This window comes from Epinephelus moara, chromosome 6, assembly GCF_006386435.1.
Source record: "Epinephelus moara isolate mb chromosome 6, YSFRI_EMoa_1.0, whole genome shotgun sequence".
Taxonomy (NCBI): domain Eukaryota; kingdom Metazoa; phylum Chordata; class Actinopteri; order Perciformes; family Serranidae; genus Epinephelus; species Epinephelus moara.
The window spans coordinates 33576749-33602057 of NC_065511.1; the positions used below are offsets into that span (position 1 = coordinate 33576749).

The 25309-nt window shown below is 39.1% G+C and overlaps 3 protein-coding genes across 4 annotated transcripts; 1 reads left to right on the top strand and 2 right to left on the bottom strand.

Annotated features, from left to right (window-relative positions):
• Positions 1 to 337: 337 nt before the first annotated feature.
• On the bottom strand, positions 338 to 3613 carry acbd7 (acyl-CoA binding domain containing 7). Its single transcript, XM_050047646.1, has 4 exons — positions 3457 to 3613; positions 1066 to 1183; positions 909 to 971; positions 338 to 832 (listed from the first exon to the last, which is right to left on the bottom strand). The coding sequence occupies exons 1-4, from the start codon at positions 3466 to 3468 to the stop codon at positions 759 to 761; spliced, it is 267 nt and encodes an 88-aa protein (XP_049903603.1). The 5' UTR covers positions 3469 to 3613; the 3' UTR covers positions 338 to 758.
• Positions 3614 to 4371: 758 nt separating this feature from the next.
• On the top strand, positions 4372 to 10465 carry rpp38 (ribonuclease P/MRP 38 subunit). Its single transcript, XM_050047645.1, has 2 exons — positions 4372 to 4515; positions 6265 to 10465. The coding sequence occupies exon 2, from the start codon at positions 6272 to 6274 to the stop codon at positions 7106 to 7108; it is 837 nt and encodes a 278-aa protein (XP_049903602.1). The 5' UTR covers positions 4372 to 4515; positions 6265 to 6271; the 3' UTR covers positions 7109 to 10465.
• Positions 7279 to 23656, bottom strand: nmt2 (N-myristoyltransferase 2). 2 transcript variants are annotated; one of them, XM_050047643.1, is made up of 12 exons: positions 23460 to 23656; positions 22882 to 22999; positions 19568 to 19709; positions 18807 to 18925; positions 17980 to 18071; positions 17183 to 17299; positions 16905 to 17075; positions 16682 to 16790; positions 16410 to 16580; positions 16156 to 16323; positions 14779 to 14916; positions 7279 to 13460 (listed from the first exon to the last, which is right to left on the bottom strand). In XM_050047643.1, exons 1-12 carry the CDS (start codon positions 23570 to 23572, stop codon positions 13440 to 13442), a joined length of 1479 nt encoding a protein of 492 aa, XP_049903600.1. In that variant the 5' UTR covers positions 23573 to 23656; the 3' UTR covers positions 7279 to 13439. The 2 variants fall into 2 exon arrangements, with proteins under 2 accessions (XP_049903600.1, XP_049903601.1); XM_050047644.1 differs by lacking the exon at positions 23460 to 23656 and adding an exon at positions 23139 to 23355.
• Between the last annotated feature and the right edge of the window lie 1653 nt (positions 23657 to 25309).

Below are 25309 nucleotides of genomic sequence, written 5' to 3' on the forward strand. Positions count from 1 at the left end.
ACTGGTGGGTCGTGGACCAAAAGTGGGTCGTGGGCCCATTCTGAATGGACCACAAGTGACTCACAAATGTGTCAAGTTTGCATGAAACACACTTTATTTTGAAGTACAGTGAGTTTTTGGCACATAGCTTTTATTTTGAAGTGCCATTTCCTGATGTAGAGTGAGTGACTAACAGACAGCTACTTAACAGAGACAGCAAACTAGGACAACATGACCAAACACACGTATGATACTAAATATATTTAACTGTGTGGACCTTGAAGTAATTACTGAGGAGAGGTCTGGACCCTGTGGCTGGACCAGTTGGGAACCACTGTGCTAAATAACAACAAACACAAACAGTGCACAAAGAGGTTTTATTTTCACATTTGACAGCATTAATTTGTCCTGTTTTGCATTATCAAGCTACATATCAAAGTGCCAGTGTATACAGTAAGTTGCTGTGCCCGTGTGGATTACAAGAATAAACTACATAATTAATTGCAATCAGCAGGTTTTATACTTCTAACCTTAAAGGATGCATAGGAGTTGTTCAGTTGTATAAGTTAATGGGAATAATCTATGTATATATAAAAAAAAAAAAAGACTGTCCATGAAAAGAAGTCACAGCAAATTTTAAATGACACTTTATCCTGCATCATTATGGCCTCTGACAGTAGAAGGCTACTTGTTATAGAGACAGCAGCATTGTTTCAGTGATTTAGTTCAGAAACTGTCGTTTTTTGCATTAATTCTGCCACTTTAGTGCATTGCAAGCTTTACATGCCGTACTTGCTGATGACTTCCTTTGCGAGTGTGATGTAGGCTGACATGGCATCTTCCTTGGACATTCCTGAAAGAGAGGAAATTTGAATTAAAAACATTTTTTTCAGCAACTTTTACAACTACGAGTGTTTTTAACTTGTTACCTTTCCTGGAGTTCCAGGCGTCCCACTTGGCTTTTCCTTTTAAATCTGTTATTCCTGGTCTTTCTACAGTTGTGAGAGCACACAGAGAGGAGGACATATTCAGAATTCAGGGAACATGTAACATGGAGTGATTGTGTTTTTCTGTAGCAAGTCATACCGGTGTTAATCTCTCCAACGACTGACTGCTTGTACAGGCCGTACAGGTCCAGCAGCTCCTGGTCCGTAGGCCTCGTCTTCACGTTCTTCACGTCCGCTGCCATCTTCTCAAACTCTGCCTGCAGATAATGAATGGTCCGAAAAAGTCAGATGGACAGACAGACATACAGACAGGTAGGTAGGTAGGTAGGTAGGTAGGTAGGTAGGTAGGTAGAGGACGTATGAGGAACTTATCAATAAACAGTAAATCACATACAGTAGATGCCAATCAGCACGACCCCAGTTTAGAGAAGCAGGCTGAAGTACCAACACAGAAGCTAAGCAAAGTACTGCTGTGGATGGGGGTAGGCAACAAAATGTATTTTAGCCACCTAAAAGAAGTCCCTCCTAAAAACAAAATAAATATTAGTTTAGATGTACGCTATATTAAGAGTATTTCCACCTCTTTATCTTTCCATCAGACAGCCTGTTCAAACAGGAAAGCCATTAAAGGCTTCAAATCCCCATCCACGCACTTGTCATCTAAGTCACCAGACTCCATTGAGAAAAACAGTAATTTTGGCTCACTGAACGAGGGAGCTGCTGGTCTACTGCTGCCTCGATCAGTTAGTTAGTTTGTGTTAGTGTGTGACTTTGGTGAATCTAAACTAACCCTTTTAAATGCCGAAGCCACTTAATAACACAAACAAAAATACCAGAGGTGGCAGAGGTAGACCAGCAGCTCCTTTATTCATCAATGTTAAATTGTGTTTTTTCTCATTTGAGTCTGGCTTTGAAGAGAGCCATATAACTTCATTTTCCCATTGAAAATCAGTGTCTGACATTAAGGTGTAGCATTGAAAATACTCTCAATATAGCGTACACTTAAACTGATACTGATATTTTTTAGGTGGCTAGAATACGTTTTTGTCCACAGCAGTACATTGCCTAGCTTCTGTGTTGGTACTTCAGCCTGCTTCTCCAAACTGGGGACATGCCGACTGAACTCTCCCTTTACAGCGAAAGATAAAAAGCAAAGAAATATACAGTACTAATCAACAATACAGTGGCATAGTGAAGGTGTATGCTAAACTGTGATTTCGATACTATACCTACCTGTTATCTCAATACCGATACTGAAATGATGCCATGGCAAAAACCTAAAACCTAAACTTGAACAGGCTAATAACCCTGGAAGTGCCAGCCTTACAGTTAATGTCATTTATGTTTATTATTTTCACGCTCAATGAAACTGTAGTTTATGTGCTGGTAAGTGTTTTCTTGTTTGTTTTTCATACACATAGGTGTGAATTTGACAATGAATGAGTACATTTATAACATGACTAATTAGGTAATTATATCAAGGTCATAGTGTTATTAAAGCTTTTACATGGGTATGCAAGAACACAGGGTATACCTTTCTCTTTTTATGCCCACCAATCAGCCAAAAGGCCATAGGAATATTTAGGGGAGAGTATACCCAATTTCTCCTCTGTAACCCACCCATACACCCACCTCATCAACTGCCAAAAAATTAAACAAAGTACATTATTACAAAGTAATCTGCAAAGCCATAGTGCAGTTATAGATAGATGGAAAGTGCAGAAAGCTGATGTTTGTATTGATTTGTATGTCTGATAAATTATTCAAGCTATTATATTTGCACAGGCTGGTTATTCTGCTCTCTGACGGATGAATCAAAGTCATGTGGTGCATCAGGAGCATAGAGTAATCCCAGAATATGAGAAAGTGCATATTAATCAGTTACAAACAACGCTGAATAAGTAATCTGAGCGTAGTATTCCAGTCATGGTGCAGAGCCCTGGAGACCTATTGTTGCACAAGTTGGAGACAAACAATGGGCTTTTATTCAAGACTCTAGTGCTTCTGTGCCTACTTGAATAATCTACTTTACAAAGGATCTAGGGCATTGCAGAACAGATAATTATAGAGCATGGGAACCCTTAAAACCCCGAAACTCTCAGGATTTAGATGTTTGTGAAATAATTTTGAGTCATACAAAGATTAATTGTAAACCTTAAGCAGGCCTATAGTTTAAAAGCATCAGTTAATCAAATATTTTTCATCTGCTCAAATAAATCAGAGCCAGATCCTGCTTGTTATTCCTTATCATTATAATATCATTTTAATTTTTTGGCAATCTGCTTTCATAACGTTAACTGTAGCTGCATTATCAGAAGAACCACAGAGAGAAAAGATATAAACATATATATATATTCAGAATCTCTTTTCTCTCATTCACTCATCCCACACTGTCAAAGATGGATGACACACATACAGTGAATGGCCTGGACGCCCCGCCGCTGCGACCGTTATTCATTTCATAGCGATAGTGCGTGTCCCGTCGACACACAGCTGAATCGAACAGAGACTAAAGCAGCAGACATTTTACCTGAGAAGACATTTCTGCAGATGTAGCCCCGTAGTTTGGACGAATGTGTTCCTCCTGTCGGCTCTGCGCAGCTGTGGTTACAGCTGATCTATGCAATATAATCGGGCACAGAGAGAGGTACTGCAGCAGAGGAGGGAGCTGATTGGCTGCGTGTCACCTCATTCTCACACACACACACACACACACACACACACACACACACACACACACACACACACACACACACACACTGTTTAATGATACTGTTTTCTCCATTATATTACAGTGAAACTAATTTATCTGACCTAGTTTTTTTTTTTTTTTTTTTACAGGCTAACAATAAAATCTTTGTTATAAAAACCCAACAGTATAGTTACAATGAGCAAAACATTAACCAAACATTAAAGTTAAATGCTTCTTACCATGAAAGCATAAAAAAATAATAAATAAATAATATAATGTCTATAGTGAATAGATTACTTTTATTTTAGTACATTTTCCTTCAAATATTTTGGATGTGCAAGAAAAATTAGCCCATGAACACGGGACTCGCTCATGGTTATTTACCAATATATAAATAATGTATAAATACAGGAGACATATTTTCAAGGGTCATGTTTGGATCAAAGTAACTCGTCAATTTTAATTTATTTATGTATGTATTTTTTCATTTATGATTACTTATGTTATTGAGTCATTTATTTATTTACTTATGTAATTAATTAATTTTATTTTTTACTTATTTTATTATTTATTTTTTATTCATTATTATATATATCTTATTTAATTCGTTTATTATTATTAATATTTATTTATTTTTTTCTATAACAATTGGGTTTAATAAATGGCTTTTGCTTTTAACACGACTCCGTTATAATTTGTGACACACATGCACTATGAATGTCACTCCGGCCGTTGAACGCTGGTCGGCGCTGTTGGCCTTTCTTTTTTTTTTAAATAAAGTTTTTCAATTCAAACAAAATGGCGGCGCTCTGTGTTCCACCCGTGTTGTTGGACTGTTGATGTGAACGGAGCACGGGTTTATGAAAAGAAAAGAACCTTTGCTGTATTAAATATCAGGTAAAGTAACTTAATGTGACTCGTGTTTGTCCGGTCCGTTGCTGACAGCCGTAATGTTGACGCAGTTATAAAACAGTTGACGGTTTTAAGGAACTTTTCAGCCTGTCAAGTAGCTGTCATGACTTGTGTTTTTTACCTGTTTAGACAAAAACTCATTAAACTCTGATTAAAATATTGCACGGAATCATCACGGCCAAAACAATGCCACAATATTATTTAAGTCCTAAAATATAACTAATTCCTCAAGTTATTGATTGTTATCATTATTTGTGCCCTCAGCCAGGGTTACAGATATACCGGTTTCAAGAAATACCTGAAATAAAAGTTGACGGTTATGACACCTTGTGTATTTGCTTATCTACGATATTGGGTAACAAATGCAACTGGATATTGAAGCTCCCCTTTATTTAAGTGATTTTCTGAGGTGAAGACCTTTTACACATACCTCTATTAACAAAATGGTTTTAAGTTTCAATTATAGCAATAAAATGTTTGTTCAACCAACAACAACCCTTCTGTTTACACTTCTTAAGGGTCAGTCTCACTGCAATAATGTAATTTTTATAACACCGTGATATTTTCCACGATATTTTCTGGTACGGTTGTACAGTGAAAATCAACTGAAACCTTGTTATTATTAGACTCAGAATGAGATTCAATACTTTATTGACCCCGAGAGGACATTATGATTCGTTACAGTCGCTCCGATGTAAAGAATAGAGAATTAAAAGAAGTAAGAATAAGAGTATGAAATAGAGGTACCTAAATATAACGCAATAAAATAGAAATGAAACTCATACTTAAGATATTAAAATATTAAAAATAAACTATATCATCACTGCTGAGGCTGTAAGTGTGGAAACTGAACTACAGTGTATAAAACAAGAAGAATAGAATAATATTAAACATAAGAAATATATACAGTTACACTTATATTTGATTTTCTCCATATCGCCCAACCCTTATCCTAATCCCTTATCTTAATCCACACACAAACAGTTTTGATAAGGATCCCTTAAATTTGGTCAATAAAGAGTTGTGACGAAGAAATTATTTGTATTTGCCTTTTTTTTTCCTCGTCTGTATTGAGTCCTGCTTCCAATTATGTACTTACCCTATTTTTAATGTGTTGTATTTTTTATTAATTATTGTTTTTAAATTGGGCTATTTTACACATCTTTACTGTGGAAGAAGTATTCTGATCCTTTACTTAAATTAAAGTAGCAATACTACGATGTGAAAATACTCTGTTACAACTAAAAGTCCTGCATTAACATTTTTATTGAAGTAAAAGTAAAGTATTAGCATTAAAATATTAAAAAAGTAAATGTATTCATTATGCAGAATGGCCCATTTCATAATCATATATGTGGTATCACTGAATTATAATTAATGATGCATTAATGTGTTTAGCACTTTTGTGTTGCAGCTGGTAAAGATGGGGCTGTTTTATGTACTGCTGGGTATTTTAACCCACACTTAATAAATCATTATCTATTAGTTAAGTTATATTTTGTATTAAGAATCTGAATCTGCAAAAGTAACTAAGTTGAATAGATGTAGTGGAGTAAAAAGTTGAATATTTGCCTACAAAATGTAGTGGAGTAAAAAGTTGAATATTTGCCTACAAAATGTAGTGGAGTAAAAGTATAAAGTAGCATAAAATTGAAATACTTAACTAAGGTACAAGTACCTCATAACTGTACTTTAGCACATTACTTGAGTAATGTTTTCTTGTCGTCATTTCAGAGGAAGTATGCCTGCTGCAGCAAAGTCAGCTAAAAAGGAAATCAAAAAGCCACCCAAGACCTCCTTCACATCACCGTTTCCTCCACAATGGGGTACGATTCCTCAAGAAGACATGCACTTCATCCTGAAAACCCTGAAGGACAAGCTGGTGTCTGTGGGTCTTAAGAAGAAAGAGGTGAAAGTGTTTCGGCCATGGAGGAAAAAGAAGGACAAGAAACCTGCTGCCACGTCAGAATCAGAGCCGGTTCCCCAGGTGAGCCAGGAAGGACAGGCGCAGGATTCTCCCAAAACCGGCTGGACAGACGTGGCAGTGAGGAAACAACTGGCCATTGGCATCAACGAGGTCACCAAAGCTCTGGAGAGGAACGAGCTCAAACTGCTGCTTGTGTGCAAGTCTGTCATGCCCAAACACATGACGAATCACCTGATAGCACTGAGCGTTACGAGAGGCGTGCCGGCCTGCCAGGTGCCTCGGCTGAGCCAGAGCGTGTCGGAGCCGCTGGGGCTGAAGAGTGTCCTTGCTCTGGGATTCAGACAGTGTGCCTCCAAAGACGATGAGGTGTTCACTGACACTGTGGACGCCATCACACCCAAAGTGCCTCCAGTGGATGTTGCATGGCTACAAGGTGCAGCACCCAGTGTGACACCTGAAGACCCCGCTGACATGGAAGAGGAGGAGGAAGGTGGCAAGAAGAGGAAGGGCCAGAAAAGGAAACTTGAGAGTGAATCTGACCAGGTCACAGAGTCGGCGTCCTCCTGCACTCTGCAACCTCTCAAAGTGAAAAGAATAGTTGCTAACCCTGCAAAGAAAAGAAAAATAAAGGCTAAGTCACAGACAGTCTAATTAACAGAGACTGCCTAAAGAAAGAAAAGGACCATTCCTATGTTTTTGCATGTTTTAGCCCACCAGTTTCTGATGTTGACCTCTTAAAACGAGGCGGAGGACATGAGAGCAGTTTTGTCTCCTCAGATTGTTTCATTTTAAGGATTTTTAGAGGCCTGAGAGTTGAGAATGTTTAGTATTTCACCTCCTGACCATTAACTTGGGATCCACTGTTTTAGTTCATTCACTTACACTTTTGTCAGTGCATTTTTCCTACGTATCAGGCAGCCATTGACTTTCAGTTGTGTTTGCACGGACTTGAAATGTGCTTGAGAAAGATACTTAATTTGTGACAGTGAACTAGAGCTGCAGTAGTTTATTGATTAGTTGATCGACAGAAGGTTTTATGGTTTCAGCTTCTTCAGTGTGACAAACCTCTGCTTTTCTTTTTAAAGTTTATTGAAAGTCATTTGGGTTTTTGGATTATTGATTATAAAAAAAAACAAGTATTTGTAAGATGTGACCATGGGGATATTTCACAAAGTCTGTCATTTCATAGACATAATAAGAAAGCAATCTGCAGATTAATAGATAATGACAAGAATTGTGGTTGCAGCCCTACATTTAATGTCAGCTTTTTTTGTCCATTGTCAGTATTTCATTGTAAAGAAATTGACTTTCTTTCAAAGTCAACAATTCATAAAACAGAAAAAATATGAATTAAATTCTGTCAAACACAGAAGCAGACATCATTTGTTGAAATGGGCAGCCTTTTTTAAATAAATTTCGTTTCTGTTCTCATTCTCTGTTGAAATGAATGCAAACCAGTGGCTGCAGTAAAGGTAAAAAAAAAGTGTGGTGTGGTTTGGGGACTGGGCTGCAGTTTACATGACTCGGAATAACTTTAAAGGACCCTGGTATGATCCTTTAAACCGGTGGTTCCCAACTGGTCCAGCCACAGGGTCCAGATTTCTCCTTAGTCGTCAGTTCAAGGTCCACACAGTTGAATTTATTCAGTGTCACAACTGCCATTGGCCATGTCATCGAGCTAGTTTGCTGTCTCTGTCAAGTAGCTTTCCCTTAGTCACTCACTCTACAACAGGAAATCAGACTTCAAGACAAAAGCTTTGCGCTGGAAATTCACTGTACTTCACAATAAAGTGTGTTTTTTGCAAACAAGTCACTTGCAACCCATTCAGAGTGGACCATCCACCCATCAGTAGAGAACCACTGCTTTAAGTTGATTTTGTCAGTTATATTTCTAAGGCTGCAACCAAGGATTATTTTCACAATTAACTGATGAATCAACTAATCGTTCAGTCTATAAAATGTCAAAAAACTGTCTCAAAGTGCTCATCACAATTTCCCAGAGCCCAAAGTGATGTCTTCAGATTGCTTCTTCTGTCCAAACCAACAGTCCGAAACCCAAAGATTCATGTACAATCATAAAAAAAATAAAGAAAAGCAGCTATTTCTCATATCTAAGAAGCTAGAACCAGCAGATATGACATTTTTGCTTGAAAAATGCCTAAAACAATTAATTTTCTTTGAATTGACTAATTGATTGACTAAACGTTGCAGCTCTACATATTTCTTTGGTCAGAAATACACATATTAAACTGATGTTTTTGTTTCTGAATAAAATCTACTCAACTGTGTGTGATATATTTTTTCTTTGGTAAACAACTTAAGTTAAAAACTAGAATTACCGTCTCTGCCAACCAGTCAAGTTTACAGTTTACATCCATGTCCGTCCAGACTTGTATGCAGCCATGATGGTATTATATTCTTCAAATAATTGATGTTGCTGCAGAGAAGCCACATATTCTAAAACGTGGACGCTTCACACATTAGCCCGGCAGCACAGGAGATCTATACACAGCAGAAGAGTCAGCACTTTTTTTTAGATGGTCACACAAGATTAGAGTCACTGACCAAATATCTCTCCTTCTGTTCCTGGGTTATGGCGTTGAAAAATGGCCATTAAATTGTTTTTACAGAACATTACAATGTCACAGTAAAGATGACCTTTGACCTTTTGAATATGCCTTCATCACTTCATTTTATCCTATTAGAAATTTCTGAAATATTTAGCATATAAATTCCTGTGCTATGGCCAAAAACATGGTTTTTTGAGTTCACAGTGACCTTTGAGTATCAAATTCTAACAGTTCATTGTTGAGTCCAAGTGGACGTTTGTGCCAAAATTGAAGACACTTCTGTAAAGCATCCTAGAGATATTGCATCATAATAAATGGAACAGACTTGTGTATGTATGGCGTGGAGGTATAAAACCCACAGAAACAAACATGTCAGACCCTAACCAACTAAAGATGTTTTGGGGCAGAGTCCATTTATAATTCTCAAACCGAAATATACATAAAGGAAAACACTTGCTTTGTATTCTCGTTTTCCACTGCCACGTTAAAAAGAAGTGCGTCACTCTTGTCCCTTTTTAAAGTGAGTTTATTCAATCAAATATCCATGCTGGTATAGCTGACGTGTGTGTTGAAACAGATTGTTATTTGCATGGGGGTCATGTCTAAATGATGCTGGTACAACTTCTTCAGCTTTTTCACAGCTTACAATGGATTTGAATAAAAATATTGTTCTTCAGTTAGAGAAAGCTGTATGTCGTTTTCAAAAGTACACCCCCCACCCCACCCCACCACCCCCAAAATCTTTTAAATAAGGCAGGTACTTCGGGTTGAGTTCTCACTAAAGGGTGTGGCTAGTAACAATAACGCTAAAAATCATCACAGCAGCAAAACTGACATGCTCATTCAAACAGCTGCAGGCAACACATCTGTGACACAACCAACATCCATGAGGCACACCGTTGACTCAATAACCCAGTTCTTTCAATGGTAGAAAAAAGAAATCTTTAAGCCCTGAAGCACTGACTGTCCACTGGTTGTCATTCTCTTGCTAATATATAAAGGGATGAGAAGAAAAGTACATCACATACAGAAAAAGTAACGACGAAAACGGCAGCAGCCTTCACCTCTTAAGTTACGCAGAGCCACGTGAACAGGAGCATCAAACACAAAGTAACAAAACTCAGAGCAAAAAGACAATTTTAAAAACATTTTGACCTTTGAGAACACCAGCAGCTCCACCACAGAACAAGTGGTCTGACAAATCAAAGATCTCCGTCGCTCAGGCGAGCACAGGGAAATGCCAAATACTCCAAAAACCCTCAAAAATCAGTTTGGATGCTGCCTATTGAACTGGGAAATTTGGGGAAATACTGGAAAGAAACAGAACAGGAATTATGTCTTAAGACAAATTGCAAAGTACAATTATAAATATCAGAACTGTTCATTTAGCTGCACAACACACTAAAAAAATGACCCACAGTATTTTTTTTTTTTTTTTCTCCAGACACAAATACAGTACCGTTAAAAAAATTAAATAAAATATAGTGACGTCAATAAAAATGGATCTGGAAAAAAGAGAAAAGCTCAAATTTCAAATTGATGCTGTTACTGAAACAGGCTTGTGTTTACTCAGATGCTGTGCTCTGAGTACATGCTGTTAAATTATTCCCCACTCAACACTCTGAATGTTGTGCTCCGCTCTGTTTTATTTAACTTAGAGTTTGATTAGAGCACATTCAACATCCTGCTGCAGGCCAGGGAACTGATGGTTATTTATTAAAGTGGAAATAGTCCCGTTTTTTGTTTCAACTTATCATTTTGAAGCAAATGTTGATTGCAGAATGTGATGGTTATAGAATGATCTGCGCTTAGATTGGTTCCCTAAACCAGTGGTTCCAACTGGAGGGTCGCGGGTCCACAAGTGACTTGCTAGCATATCAACTTTGTAAAAAACAAACTTTATTTTTAAGTACAGTGAATTTCCAGCACAGAGCTTTTATTTTGAAGTACTGTTTCCTGCTGCAGAGTGAGTGACTAATGAACAAGTGCTTAACAGAGACAGCAAACTAGCTCGAGGACATGGCCAAAGGTAAGTATGATGCTAAATATATTATACTGTGTGGACCTTGAACTAATGACTAAGGAGAAATCTGGACCCTGTGGCTGGACCAGTTGGGAACCACTGTCCAACCAAAACAGGAAGAGCATAGAGCTTTTGTTTTCCCCAGTAGCTGTAGGTAGCTACCCCTAGCGACCAGAGGTGGGGGGTTGAAAAGTTGTCTATTTCCACTTTAATAAAAGAAACATCTCAGTGTTGTTCTTTTGGCCAATCAGCTGCTTCACAGGGGCGTCTTATTCACTGCTTTGCAACAGGCTACTGAAAGTAAGAAGTCATAGTTTCTCTGTGAGAGGCAATGACTAAATCAACAAAGAAAACAGACCTTGGCTGCTTTAAAGGAACACTTCACCTGCAAAATGACCATTTGTGTATCAATTACTCACCGCATGTTGGAAACAATATTCTCAAATGGCTCTACGACCACATTTAAAAACACCAAATCTATATCAAACCATCAACTCGTGCAGTATAATCCATGCCTCATTTATCTAGTCATTTGCTCATAATTTCCAAAGCACATTACAATTTCAAACACATGGGTACAAACAGTCTCATGCACGGCTAAGTAGCATACCTGGGCATGTGTGTTTTAACTCTACTTTAGTGGAGCTCATACACACACCCGTGCTGAGGCAGGTTCAGGGGCGCCAAGTGTTTTATACTGTCACGTTTTTTGCGAAAAGGCATGTGTTTTGGAAGTACTGAGTATATGACTGAATAAACGAGACTTGGATTATGCTGTACGAGTTGTGTGAGAGTTTGCTAACGGATGTTTGATATAGTTTTTCTGTTGTTAAACGCAGTCCCCAAAGACTTCAATTCATGAGGAAGGTTCAGCTTTTAATGATTCTCCATTCACCATGGAGGCATGCAAGAAAAACAAAGATTTCTTCACAAGTTCATGGCAACATGCGGTGAGTAAAAATAAATAAATGGTCATTTTGCAGGTGAAGTGTTTCTTTAAATGAGACTTAATTAAGAGCATTATTCTTAAAAGTAAGTGAGACGTTTTTATGCTATAGAACTATCTCTCGAGGGCAACACAGACTATTAAGATTTTGTGTAAATCTAAATCAAATCCACCCTGGTTAGACTTCAATTTGTCTTGGTGCTGTAACTCTCACTGCCCTGCTTGTGTGTACTCTTGTAGCCTCTTACAGTATATTACAGCCTTGCAAACTGAACAACAAACCATTCACATGCAGATAACTCTGAGCTGCATGAACAGTGAATACAACAAAACGTGTGGCTTAGATGTTCCGTTAAACATCCGCTCCAGAGACAGGTTTGTAACATAACAGCTCACATCCTGTAAAAACAGAGGTTGTTCAGTTTGTAATACAACCCATCAGTTTTGAAATATGACCTTTAAAAAAACAAAAAGAAAAAGACCCTTTTGCTTGTTTAGGAACTCAAAAATTGTGCTTCATTGACGCAATACATTCTTCATCAAAAACCATTTTAAACCCACGTTGTCGGAACAAACTCAGTGACATCTACACTACCTATGAGGAAAATACTTTGGATCAGCCCTCCCGAACCCCGAACTCACACTACAGGAATAAATATGATCTGGCTTTAAATGTACAGGTAACTATATATTTTTAACAAAAAACATGTATATCAATGCACCAGTTGGAGGAGTCCTTCCATGAAGATATCCATTATGTGTGTGTTTATTTGACAGTGTGTGTGTGTGTGTGTTTCTGTGTGTGAAAAGTTAAGATATTTTTCTCCTAAATGCTTTTATATGTCAGCTATCACAGAAACACATTCTTAGCATTTCTAATTCTACTGAGGCCCAAAACAGCCGCCAGAGAAACGTCTGACCACGATGATATGAGAAGGAGATGGGAATAATATCTCGTTTAAATGCCTTTAAGACCCTCTTATACTGCCGCTGCAGTGGGACACAATAACGTATCGTTTTGTATTGTGGTCGTGTTGACTTGTTGATTATCATTTACATAGTTCAGTGTGAAAGTAATTGACATGCCAGTCCCCTGTAACGTCTGCTGAGGAAGAAGAACTAAACAAAAGTCACAATGTCAAGGCATCCTCTTGTATGTCAAACTGGTATGTTTTAAATGTGAGTGTGCATGTCAGGAGCGTTGTACTGTATGAGTATCTCAGGCATAGCATGACTTCACATTCAGGATGTTGATGATTTAAGAGTTTTCACCTCCAGGTGAACTGAGAATGTTCTTGAACCGTCTCCCAGTCTCCCAGGTTGGTTTTACTGTTGTGGTTCTCATTGTCTAGCTTGGGCTACCTGTATGTCCAGGTAAGGAATAGCCGGAGGTCGCTAACGACCTCCTGATCAGTGTTTGTGTAGCAGCCGTGAAGAGAGCTGCTACTGAAGGACGAGGCCAACCTGAAACACAGACAACAAACTGCTGTTACATGAGATTTGAAAAAATGATCCAAACATTTTGTAGATCAGATGCTGAAGCCGCTGCGCCAGCTGTTTGAGTTCAACTTGTCTTAATTGTATCTTAAGTGTTACCAAATGGAGATATGCTGCATCACTAAATGATGTAAAGATACACCAACTATCAGCCAGGTGTAACTGTAGCTGTTGTGTTTGGACAAAACTGTAGAGGTGGGAATCACCAGCGGATCCACGATACAATTTTATCGCGATACTTAAGTCACAATACAATATTACTGCAATTTTAAATATGTTGCAATATGTTTGCCTTTGCTTGCTTTTGATGTTTTTAACATTTGTTTTTTGTGCTTTAATCTGTGTAATCTGTAAAGCATGTTGGGGTGCCTTTGGGTATGAAATGTGCTCCCTTGCTGCCTTACAAATTCGGATACTCATTGTTAAAACACATATTTCTACACGTATGCATCTATAAATGAACAAAGTCATACTTATACAAAGGCTTTGCAGGTGAGTTTGATTAACATCTGGCCTACTTAGAATACTGTTTTAAAGTTACACTACATCTACACTACACTACACTACATGTACACTACATCTACTACTACATCAGCTACATCTTATGATTCTGGAGGGTGCTACAGATGTTTCCTAAGAACTGATTTACACATTATGTTTCACTGCTTTTAGTCTTTACTGTCCAAGACATAGTTTTACTGGTGCAGTCTGATTTAGTAAATCATTAATTTGACACTAGCTGGTAGTTACAAAGACCTTAGGAGGAACTTTAAACACAAAGGATGCCCTTTGCATAACCTGCTATATGTTGACTGTAGTGGGATGATGTTATGAATTGGTGATTACTAGCTGTAGAAGAAACATTGTTTAGGTACATTTAAAAAAAATTATTATTTTACTTATGTATTATATTAGAATGTTAGTTTTTTGTGTTTGTATATACTGATATAGTTATATATTGTTCATGATTCTTGAAAATCAAAGAGTGTAAAATTTGCTTTTATCATTACAAGTAGCCTACTTTTTACTGTCACAACTGAGTCTTTACTGGCAGGCTAACTCAAACCCAGTATTACTAATCCCACTGACTACAGCATTTTAGTCCACTAAATGTGATGCACCTTGCAGAGGTATAAACATGACAAGCTTCATATGAAATAGAGATGTTTAATACAGATGACGTCCACTACCATGATATCTACAAAATAACCTGCTTCATCTCTCATTACTGGATCTTAACATTAGACTTAGATGATTGTTGGCTCAGACGAATCGTGCTGCTGACCTTATCGGGGTCCATAGGGGGACATTTCCAGTTGTAGAGGTAATACTGCAGATTTCCATCTCCTATGCCAAACTTGAGCTTCTCCAGGAACACCTTATTCTCCATTAGATCCAAGGCATTGAACACATCAAAACCTTTCTGTTAAACACACAGAAGAAGTAACAAACTAAATACCATGATGAATTAGGCAGTAGCAAAAAAGTTGCTGCTTGATTGTTCCCTTTTCCCAAATTTAAGTTTAACAACTGATGGGTCATTCCATGGAAACTTCAGATTTTTGATCACAACCAAATCTAGAATTTTATATTTTATAGGATGAAGAATATGTTAGACCTGAAATAAAACATACTTTGCAAGCTCAGGAACATTTTTGTCACCCATTATATTCAGAAATCAGCCAGTGACAGAGTGGAAAGATACAAAATAATATGGCCGGAATTCTCTTTATGGTCAGAGCTAACTTATTTAGTAAGTAGCTAAATGAAAAATGTAGATGGAAGCATTACTGCCCCCAAAAACAAATAAGTCTGAGATGTACGCAATATCTATTGAATGTTAAGGCCCAGACACACTAAACTGACATAAATGAAGTAGTGGCAGTGAAGGCGGACTGTTGCATCTACTCACTTACGGCACTTGTTCACACTGCAAAGATTACAGGCAACATCCAACTAGCATGTACATTTGTGGGGCAAATAACTCTCTATACCAGCAGGCGGTGGTAGTCTGTATTCGTCATTCAAAAAGGGAAACCGGAAGACTAACAGGGCGATTCAAGATGGTAGTTTGTCAGTTAGCACACTAGTAACACAACCTGATGTTGAAAGAACAAAGGATCTTTACAGTGTGCTAGCCAACAGTAACATCAACAATTACGAACCTTAAGAACTCAATTGCTAAAAAACAATAATCTTAATATATAAAAAGTTTGTTTTTAACTCACACCCTCTTGACTTTAACCGTTTGTTCGCTTTCCTCATTTCTGTTTCTCTTGTCGTGCACTGAGCTCAACTGCTAATCAGAGTGATTTCATTTCAATGCCGATTAAACATGTTGCATCGGCCAGAAAAAAAGTCAACAAGCCAACAAAGTCCGACCATGGCTAACTAGCGCCAATGGTGCAGGACACACTGCAAAAAACGTGGGCAACAGATGCTCACCAACAGCCCAACACTGACTGACAACTTAGTGTGTCAGGGCCCTTACCTAACATGAATGTGAGAAATGGTCAGAACTAGCATGAGAAATTAACTACAATAGAAAACAGTTAAAATGTTTGTTAAAAGTTTGGAACCCAACTTGACAGTTTTCATGGAATGACTCTGATAGTACCACAGAAAAGGTAAATTATTTGTTCTGCAGAGAGAGTGACTTTACCAGCTTGGCCAGGATCAGTGCATCATTCATTAAGTCCAGTAGTGGGGTTTGTGTATGAACGTTGTAAAAAGAGTAAGCAGCCTTCAGGCTCCTATGGAGAGGGTGATGCATCACGGTCGAGGGCAGAGTGTAGAAACTAGTGAAATCTGTCAGTACACCACCAGCACCCTGAGAAGACAGACACACAACAGCTGTTTAAACAGACAGAAGAACCTACAGTGAGTATCTTGAGGATAGAAACTAATTCCTGATACCTCTACTACAAATGTGTCAATTATGTTGTCCTGTGGCAAAAACCAGTGAGCCACCTCCTCTTCCCCCATAGATGGTGCAAGCTGGAAACGTCTCAGGAATTTCTGTAGCAGCTCGGTGACCTGGCGGATGTCGCGCCTCTCCATCGGCCGCAGACCTGGGGTCTTGGTGCTCTATATGAGGCGTAGAGAGCAAGAGGGAAAGCCGATTTAAGTTGCTGCCATGAATAAGAATCGTAAAGAGAGATCCAGGACTGACAGGTGGAAGTATTTACATCTGGTAATCTGTAGAGTTTCATGGTTCTTTGCAGCGTCATGTTTCTGCTCAGGTGGGAGAATTTAACTTCCACAAGCTTTCTGGGGTTCAAAGAACGATGCCAGTACCTGACCCAGACAAAAGAGGGAAAAAAAGCAACGAGAAAAGAGTTAGTATTGGTTTTAAATGACTTTCTGACACCATGTCTTATGAGTGTCATGTTTAAATACTGCATTGCACACCTGCATGTGGACACAGGTTTAGGCAGCACCACTCCTGCTGTGTATACTGCCTGAAATATTCCTTCTATGTTCACTCTCCGTGTGATCTCTCTGATTAGCACTGGAGCAACACGCTTTGAACGCAGCTTCTTATGGACACACAGGAAGTTGATTTCGACCATCCTCTTCAGTCTGGAGCAGCAGAAGGAAAGAAGATGTGCACATTACAGTTGAAGTGTTTCTACTGACTCGTATCACCGCTCTGCTCCACATGTATATGATCAATAATTAGTGCTCACGTGTCATAGATGCGTATATCTGCAGGGATGGCACTGATGAAGCCAACAAGCTTCTTATTTGAGGACACTCTCACTCCACAATGCCACTGTGGTAACCAGCCGGGGGGACGCAGAGCCCTGAGAGGGGAGGAAACATTTAATGGGAGAGTAGATGGTTGAATACCTCACGGCCGAAATACATGGGGCACGGATGCAACCCATCACGTAGGCCAGGTTGAGTGTTGTTTTTTTCCGTGTGTGGTTGCTGCCAGCTACACTATGTGTGTACTGAGTTTTGCCAAGCGATAATGCAGCTGGTGATGCAGAGTTTGAAAGCATATAGGCTATAATAACTGGCAGTGCATTAATTAACTGGATTGTTTGGACTAAAAGATGCATTGATTTATTTAAATGTGAAATGTAAAAACACCCACAAGGCTGCTTTGTTGCTCTGCACTGTCTCTGGTACATTAAGTTACTTGTTTTAATCATATGAAAACAGATTTTACTCGTCCATTTACACAGCTTTTCATAGTTTTCAACCAATTGGAGGGCCACAGAGACGTGTATAGAGAAAAAAAAAACAGACCAGCAGTTTAAAAATATCATTGAGCAGGGCAATGCCCACCTGGGCACGCCTTCTGTGGTCAGTGTAGCAGCTTCAGCTGATCATAATGGTCTCAAATCGCCCTCTGCTGTGAGCATGCTGCAGCAGACAAGTAGAGCCATTTCCATGTCCTATGTATTTCAGCCGTTTACACACATTTGATGAGAAAGCAAAGTGATAAACAAGAACATCGTAAGAGCTGACAGCTTACCATTTGAGAAAGTTTGGTGAATAATCAAATCTGAACATGTTGTCGTCATCCTCCACATAGTTCTCATTTAACAACGTGTACAACTCCTTCAGCTGGAAAAGACGAGGCAAAGAAAATGTGTATTACAGCTGTGATGACTGGTCAATTATCAATTAGACGATCAAAAGAAAATGAACGGATGACTATTTTGATAATGGATTTATTGTTTAAGTCCCTTTTCAAGCAAAAATGGCTAACATTTGACAGGTGTAAGGTCTTAGACGTGAAAAATCCCCCCATTCGGTCTTGCATTTAAGTTATATTTTGGACTGCTGTTCTGACACAAGACATTTGATGAGGGCACCTGGTGCACTAAGATATTGTGATGGTCCAAACCAAATCTACCGGCATAGAAGCCAAGCAGCAAAACGTATTTAGCCACCTAAAACTCAATGTCAGTTGAAGTTTATGCTATATTTGGAATATTTTCAGCTCTTTACCTTACACACTAAACAATCGAGGCAGCGGTAGACCAGCAACTCCTGTGGTCTGTGAAGTAAAATTACTATTTGTTTGTCAATGGAGTTTGGTGGCTTCGATATAACCGCTTCAATGGCAATGTAAAGCAGTGAACATCTTCTAAATATAACATACACTTAGAAAGCTACTGATTTTTTTAAGGTGGCTAAAAACTAACAGAGGCAGCCCCGTTTCATGACATGGGGCTTCTTCACATAACTTACTGTAAACAATCATTGTGATGCAATCTATAGACCAAACAACTCATCAGTCAATCAAGAAAAAAAATCAACATACTAATTGTTTCGTGTCTGGAGCACTGTACTTACTACATCTGCATTGCTGAGATCCAGAGTGTCCCACATAAAGCCTTGAGGTAAGGAATATGGCTCCTGTCTAATGTTTTCTTTGTCTGCTTCTATCGGCCCGTGACTCGTCACCACCTCATCTGCAAAAACAGCACAGCTCTCGTTAAAGATATAAAACTTTTTTTCACCAATCACATATTTCCTGTAAATTTAGCATTTTGCTCAGCTGACACTGATCCTGAGCCAACACCAAACATTAGTGTATTTTTAAAATTGGTGACAGTTATAAAATCTGCTTCTGTTGGTCCGTGCTGACCAGGCGAGCCCATGGCAGTAGCCCTCCTGCACAGACCCGACTCTGTGGCCAACAGTTGTCATGGAAACGGCTTAATCTAATGCCTCTAAGCATGTCCAGCAAGTATGCCTGGACCCCCACTGAAGTTCACAGCTGACATGACATGTTTTTGGGACACAGGCTCTGAGCAGCACAGACTGTGATGAAATAAAACCAGTAGATGGCACTGGTGCACAGGAACAGTGCTCAATAAAGATGATAAATCTGCTGGTAGCTGAAGTATTTCTGTTTGAGTAGGGAAGCAAATTAAGCACTTTCCATAATCATCATTTGGCCAAGCTGTTGATTAAAAAACACTTAATATTTCGCTTTTCCTCAATTAAAGCGTTATTCAAACATGACATGGACTATTTTTGCAGCAGTTAAAATAAATTAGATTAAAAAACAAGACTCTTGTTCACTCTGCCTAAGTGAAGTAGGTACTTACTGAGCTTCGGCACAGGCTGAGTGTCCCAGAACTGGTACTTGTGCTTGGCTGCCTCGTCGATGCTCTTGGCTGGACCCTGGCAGGACAGCAGCTCCATGGCTCTTTGGATGTCCTGCAGCTTCTGAATGGGTAAGCCAGGGTTCTACATGTGTTAAAAGACAGTGGGAGTTCAAGGTTTAGTGTGTAGGGTTTAGGCTTTTCCAAGAGTGTAGCAGAACAGCAACGGCAGACACAAGAACAGCAAGAGCTCATTCTAAGGTAACAGAAACACAATGATTCATAGTTCCAGGTAATTTATACACTGATGAAAACATAGCTATGAATATTATGTTCCATTTCTGCCACTATATCCACCTTAATCCTACACACTGCGCCTTTAAGTACAAAAACAAAATGAATGAAGCTTTCCCTGCATGTGTGATACGACATGTGGAAACATATCATCTAAATTCAAATGTAGCCATAAAGATACAGCAGAGAGCGTGTGTAAGATTTATAACCTGTTCAGATAAAAAACAGTGCCTGATAAAGGATGTTGGACACGAGCTGAAGCCACATTGGACTGTTCACACCGGATTATTGGTAACTGATTAAAGCTGCATCATCACTGCTCACAAAACACCTGTGTCCACAGCTGTAGTATGTTTACATGCACACGGTATCCCTGGTTGTGGTCATTCTCATGATATGATGTTCATATGGAAAAAGATAAACCTGGTTATTCATGCACATGATTCTAACAGTATCCAGGTCTTTAACAGTGGAGGCTCGTATTCATGGCGAGTTGCAGTGGTGCCTGTTTCCAGTGTTTATGTCTCTCGCTGTCTCATTTGCTGGAATCTGCAATTCCATGGATGAATTCTGTTTGATTTTCTTTCTTCATCTCATCAGCAGAAAATGAGGACGGGAGCAACAATTTAAATTCATCCTCTACACTACTGTCAGCCTTACGCTGTAATTTCAGTGTGTATTAAATTGTTTATCATCAGTTTTATTGTGTCACTGACTAACTGCTCACATATCTCAAGCTGTGGAGGCACCTGCGCACATGATAAGGGGTGATCAAAGACCTGGATAAGGTGTAAACATGTGATAGTATCCCAGTTTTGTAGCGACTACTCCAGGAAGCAGACAGTATCTGTGATGGCTTTACAACTTGTCCTGGTGTCTATAAACCAGGATATGATGTTTATATGGACAAAGAAATAACAAGGATAGTAATGTTTATGGAAATCTGCTCACAGTGTCACAGTGGACACCTCCTCCATCCATATTCAGAACATGTGCCCCCCCCCTCCCATTGCTAATAAAAACATTAACATAGCAGGGGACATTGGCTACGTTTACATCCACACCGATATTCCTCTACAATCCCAAATAAAACAATATTTTGAATTCAATGTGGGTCATGTAAACAGCATATTCATTTAAATATTCTGAAATAGACCTTTTTCCAAACTCAGCATTTTCCGATTAAGACATGTGGGATATGCAAGCATTTGGGTTTTAACAGCATTTTTTGGACATGTATACAGCACGTGGAATTTGCATATTAATCTGGGTTTTTACCACAGTTTGCCACACACGGCCTCTTTCCTTTTAAGGTCATAATTGTGCCTATTAATGGGTAAGTTGTACACAAACCAACAGCTTGCAAGGCTGGGGTAAAGATGCATGCCCAAAGGAAAAACCTACATTTCTGATCAGAAGTAGAAACACACCTGTTTTTGAGCATTAAGGCCCAGATCACACAGAAAGCTTTTTAGCAGCTGGAGGCAGCTTTTTGTCATTGTTTTAAATAAGAATGAAGCTTTTTGCTCGCTGTTTTTGCGTTGCTACACGGCTTGTCTTTCTGTTCTCTAGACGCCTGGAGTTTTAGCTGGACTGCTCTGAACTCCTTAAGATGAAAAAACTTCAACTCAGAGCAAAAAAGCACCCCACATCATCTCCGCTTTTTTCCCCCACTCTCCAATCAGATGACTTGAGAGACAGACCTTCTGTGGTGGTCATGACAACAAGTTTACAGTTTACAGTTGCTGAAAACCCAGAGCTATACAGCTCAACGACAGACAGCAGGCTGTCAAACTGCCCCCAGGTTATCCTAAAATATGCCTGGAAACAGCCATCGTGGAGGCGAAGCTCCTGGACCAACTGGTGGTACTCCCCATGATCCACCTTCATTATTAGGTCTCATGTTCCTCTGTGCCCAACAAACTATTTACAGACAGCCTCTCACCCTCAACCAGAGCTACAGCAAGTACCTTCTGTCTGAACATTTTAGGAACTAGATACTTATGACTGTCAAATAAACAAAAACAAATAAATAAACTCAAGACTGATTACATAGGAAGGTAAGGGAAGGTGTTATTGTTGGCAACAATGAAAAGATGCAGCAAGCTTTTTTTTTTTTCTAGTGTCATTCATTTAAAAAAAAAATGGCAGTGCGGTGCGCCTCATGTTTTGCAATCTGTAAAATGCTTTCTGAGTGATCGGAGCCTGAGAAAGCCTTGGATATTGACAGATTTGTGAATATGCCCAAATATTGTAATGCCAAACTTTTTAAGAGGGTGGTTGAAGGAACAGAGGAGGAAAAGAGGAAGGCTGTGTTTGTACGGTTGAACAAGTCTGCCACTGCAACTGCCAAAATCCTGGCACAAGCGACAGCTGTTCCACTTTTCCATATTTTTGACATCATAAACAACAGGGCACATTAATCAGTATGTATGCATGGCTGCATGTAAATGAGAATGTTAGTGGAATCGTTTTCAGAATATGAGTGAAAAACAGAATATTTTGTGCATGTAAACACAGTCACTCGCTCTGGTAAAGTATGTAGTGGCAGTTTGCAACCTCAAAAGCAATGGTTGCACTGAGAGAGGGGACTGTGCACAATTAGAGCAGGAAGTACCATGAAGTTACCACCATGAAATGATGCAGAAAAGGCACAATTTGGTGAATAAAAATTTACCAGAATGCAGGAACTGAAGTGTTTGATGCAAAAAAGATATATTGGGGAGGATCCCCTGCTTAGTATGTGTACACCCAAATGTTAAAATGTTGATTAGGGTAACTCTAGGGACAAGACCATGAGGAGAGTCTGGACCAAGATTGGATAACCCCTACTGACCCATTCACACTGATGGTAAACAAGCAGGGTTTTCTCAGGATGTTTCTTGTGCGTAAAAACAGTATTCTGTGTTTCCCCTCACTTGCTCCTTGTCTAGCACCAGCCTGGCAAGATGCTCCACTAGGTTAGTGGGTTATTGCTTTGCCATAAGAGGGTCTATGCACATTTCAGTGGGTCATCATCTCACCTTTATCTCCTGAGAGTCAGAGGCAGAGTCGGACTTGGCTCCCCCTGAGCTTGGCTTCTCTTTCTTCCTCTTCTGCTTCTTCTTCTTCCTCTTAGCCCCCAAATCTCCCCCCGGACTGCTGCAGACATGAACACAATCCCACATCACATTATTAAACAGGCTCTGACTTTATTTATCTCACATTTGAGTCCTTACACACAGCAGCAGTAGGCTAACGTTAGCTACCATAGCAACGAATGACAGCTGAGCTAGCTTACCGTTAGCTAACTAACGGGCTGTCTGAGCGGTTGGCTGTCATCGTGTCATTCAGTCGGGACGCTAGATGTGTGTATAAATATGTCCCTGACGGCACACACAGTTACACCGATAACAATGGCAATATAATAAAGGTTTAAATCAGCACTCTTCCTGTGGTTACTAGCTTGAATTGACGGCCTTGTAGCAAACAGCCAGGCTGTGTTTGTGTCGGCTAACGTTAGCTAACTGCGCTAGCCGTTCCCGACCGAGCACACACATAAACAGACAGCCTGAAATAACGTTACTGCGTTTCCCAGCCGGACCGGACAGGCCATCCTCACCCCTGCATATGCTCATTCTCCTCCTCGTTGTCTCCGTCTATCCCGCAGGTGTCCTGGTCGTCTAGCTCCAGGCTCTGCTGACTGGCCGCGGATTCACTGTCCTCCGCCATCATAAAATGTTTTTTTTTTTAAAAACTGTCAGCCACCGTATATGATAGAGATCACGGGCAACGGGCGAGAGGTGGAAAAACAAAGAAAGTGCCGGAGGAAACTGCACCGCCTAGAGGCCGGTGGCGGAACAGCAGCGCTAAACTCCTGCCTGTAACCTGAGGTACAGTCCAAATTAAACTGTTATCTATTTATATCTGTTTATCAGATTTAGTCTAAAGTCTCACTACTAACAGTAGACAAGACAGGATCACAACAGCAGGTAATAAGTCAAAGCCTGTTTTAGATGATTTTGTATTTTATTGTATTCCCAAACAAATGTGCAATTAATCAAATTACAAAAAAAATAATTAATACAGTGAATCTGGAGTTTTGGGGTTCTCGTGCATGATGGTAATCCAGCCTCGTCAAAAGATATTCATTTGATTGATTTATTTGATATTTGCTTAAAGAATGGGGAAATTACAACAGAGCAAATTGTTTTTTGCTCACTATAGTAGCCTATAAACTGAATTTTTGAAACTCAAGACCATGTCACTTGCAGGGGCATGTCTGTCATCAGCTCATGTGCAGGCTAAGACATTGGGGGCTCAGCCTGGACCTGTGTTGGGGACATTTTTTTATGAACAAGCTTCATTTTTATGCTTTTTTAATGCACTCTGGCAACCTTATCTACCCTGCAAAACTTTTTTTTTTAATTTTCCAAATTAATTATGAATTGTGATGTTAAAAATATTAGTGGTTGTTGGTAATTAGCACAGAGTAGAAACAGCATACTTTACAGCAACTATTGGAAAAATAGTCAAATGTATGTATTAATGTTTAACAGTGGTGGACTGTTACTAATTACATTTATTCAAGTACAAGTAGGAATGGATTGATAGATTATTAGATCTGGGGCCATTTATAAAACATTAAGGGCTGAAGCATCGGACACCCAGGCATGACGACGCCACTGTTCATACGGTATATTATACACAATATAATAATGACAAAACAATGGAACATATCTTAATTAAAGAAAAGGTAACTACTTCAAGAAGGCATCTAATTTACATGTAACAATCTGACTGTATCTCTTAAGAACATTCAATCCTATTTACAAGACAACTTTAAAGGTCCCATGTTGTTAAAAAAAATCTAATTTTCATGTCTTCTTTTTAAAAATTATAAAGCAGGTATAGGTGCTATATAAATACTGTGAAAGCATCATAACATTTAATCCAAAAAAATGTGCAGTCTGTATCCAGAAACTGTGGCTTTAAGAGCTATCAGGACTGTGAACTTCTGTGAAGTTGTGATGTCACAACTTTACTATATAGACTGAATCACTGACATTGTGCTAACAACAGTGACTTCAAGTGAGAAAACTGGCAAATATGTGACAACAGCAACTTGTTTATTTTAATTTCCCGCAGTAACTGTAACGTTTTAAGATATATAGTTAAACACGGTGGTCCGACCTATCTGACGTTTCTCCTGTGCCTATTTTATATACTGCATTGCTTTGCTATCATCTTTGATAAACCAAATCTACCAGCATGGGGGCTAAGTAAAGCCGCAGCAGAATGTATTTTAGCCACCTAAAAAAATTAAAAAACGACATTAATGTGTGTACACTGTATTTGAATATTTTCCTTCTTACCCTTACACTCTAACCAATCAACGCCGCAGTAGACTAGAAATTACTGATTTGTTAATGAGTTCGGTGGCTTTGATATAACAGATTTAATTCCCCCTCG

Coding starts and splice junctions, on each gene's coding strand:
- acbd7 (XM_050047646.1), bottom strand. Junction 972..1,065: donor CGTTGGAGAGATTAACACCG/GTATGACTTGCT, acceptor TCACAACTGTAG/AAAGACCAGGAATAACAGAT. Junction 833..908: donor CGCCTGGAACTCCAGGAAAG/GTAACAAGTTAA, acceptor CCTCTCTTTCAG/GAATGTCCAAGGAAGATGCC.
- rpp38 (XM_050047645.1), top strand. CDS start 6,272: ATGCCTGCTGCAGCAAAGTCAGCTAAAAAGGAAATCAAAAAGCCACCC.
- nmt2 (XM_050047643.1), bottom strand. CDS start 23,572: ATGATGGCGGAGGACAGTGAATCCGCGGCCAGTCAGCAGAGCCTGGAG. Junction 17,076..17,182: donor GATATACGCATCTATGACAC/GTGAGCACTAAT, acceptor CTGCTGCTCCAG/ACTGAAGAGGATGGTCGAAA. Junction 14,917..16,155: donor CACTGATCCTGGCCAAGCTG/GTAAAGTCACTC, acceptor TGTGTTTAACAG/AAAGGTTTTGATGTGTTCAA.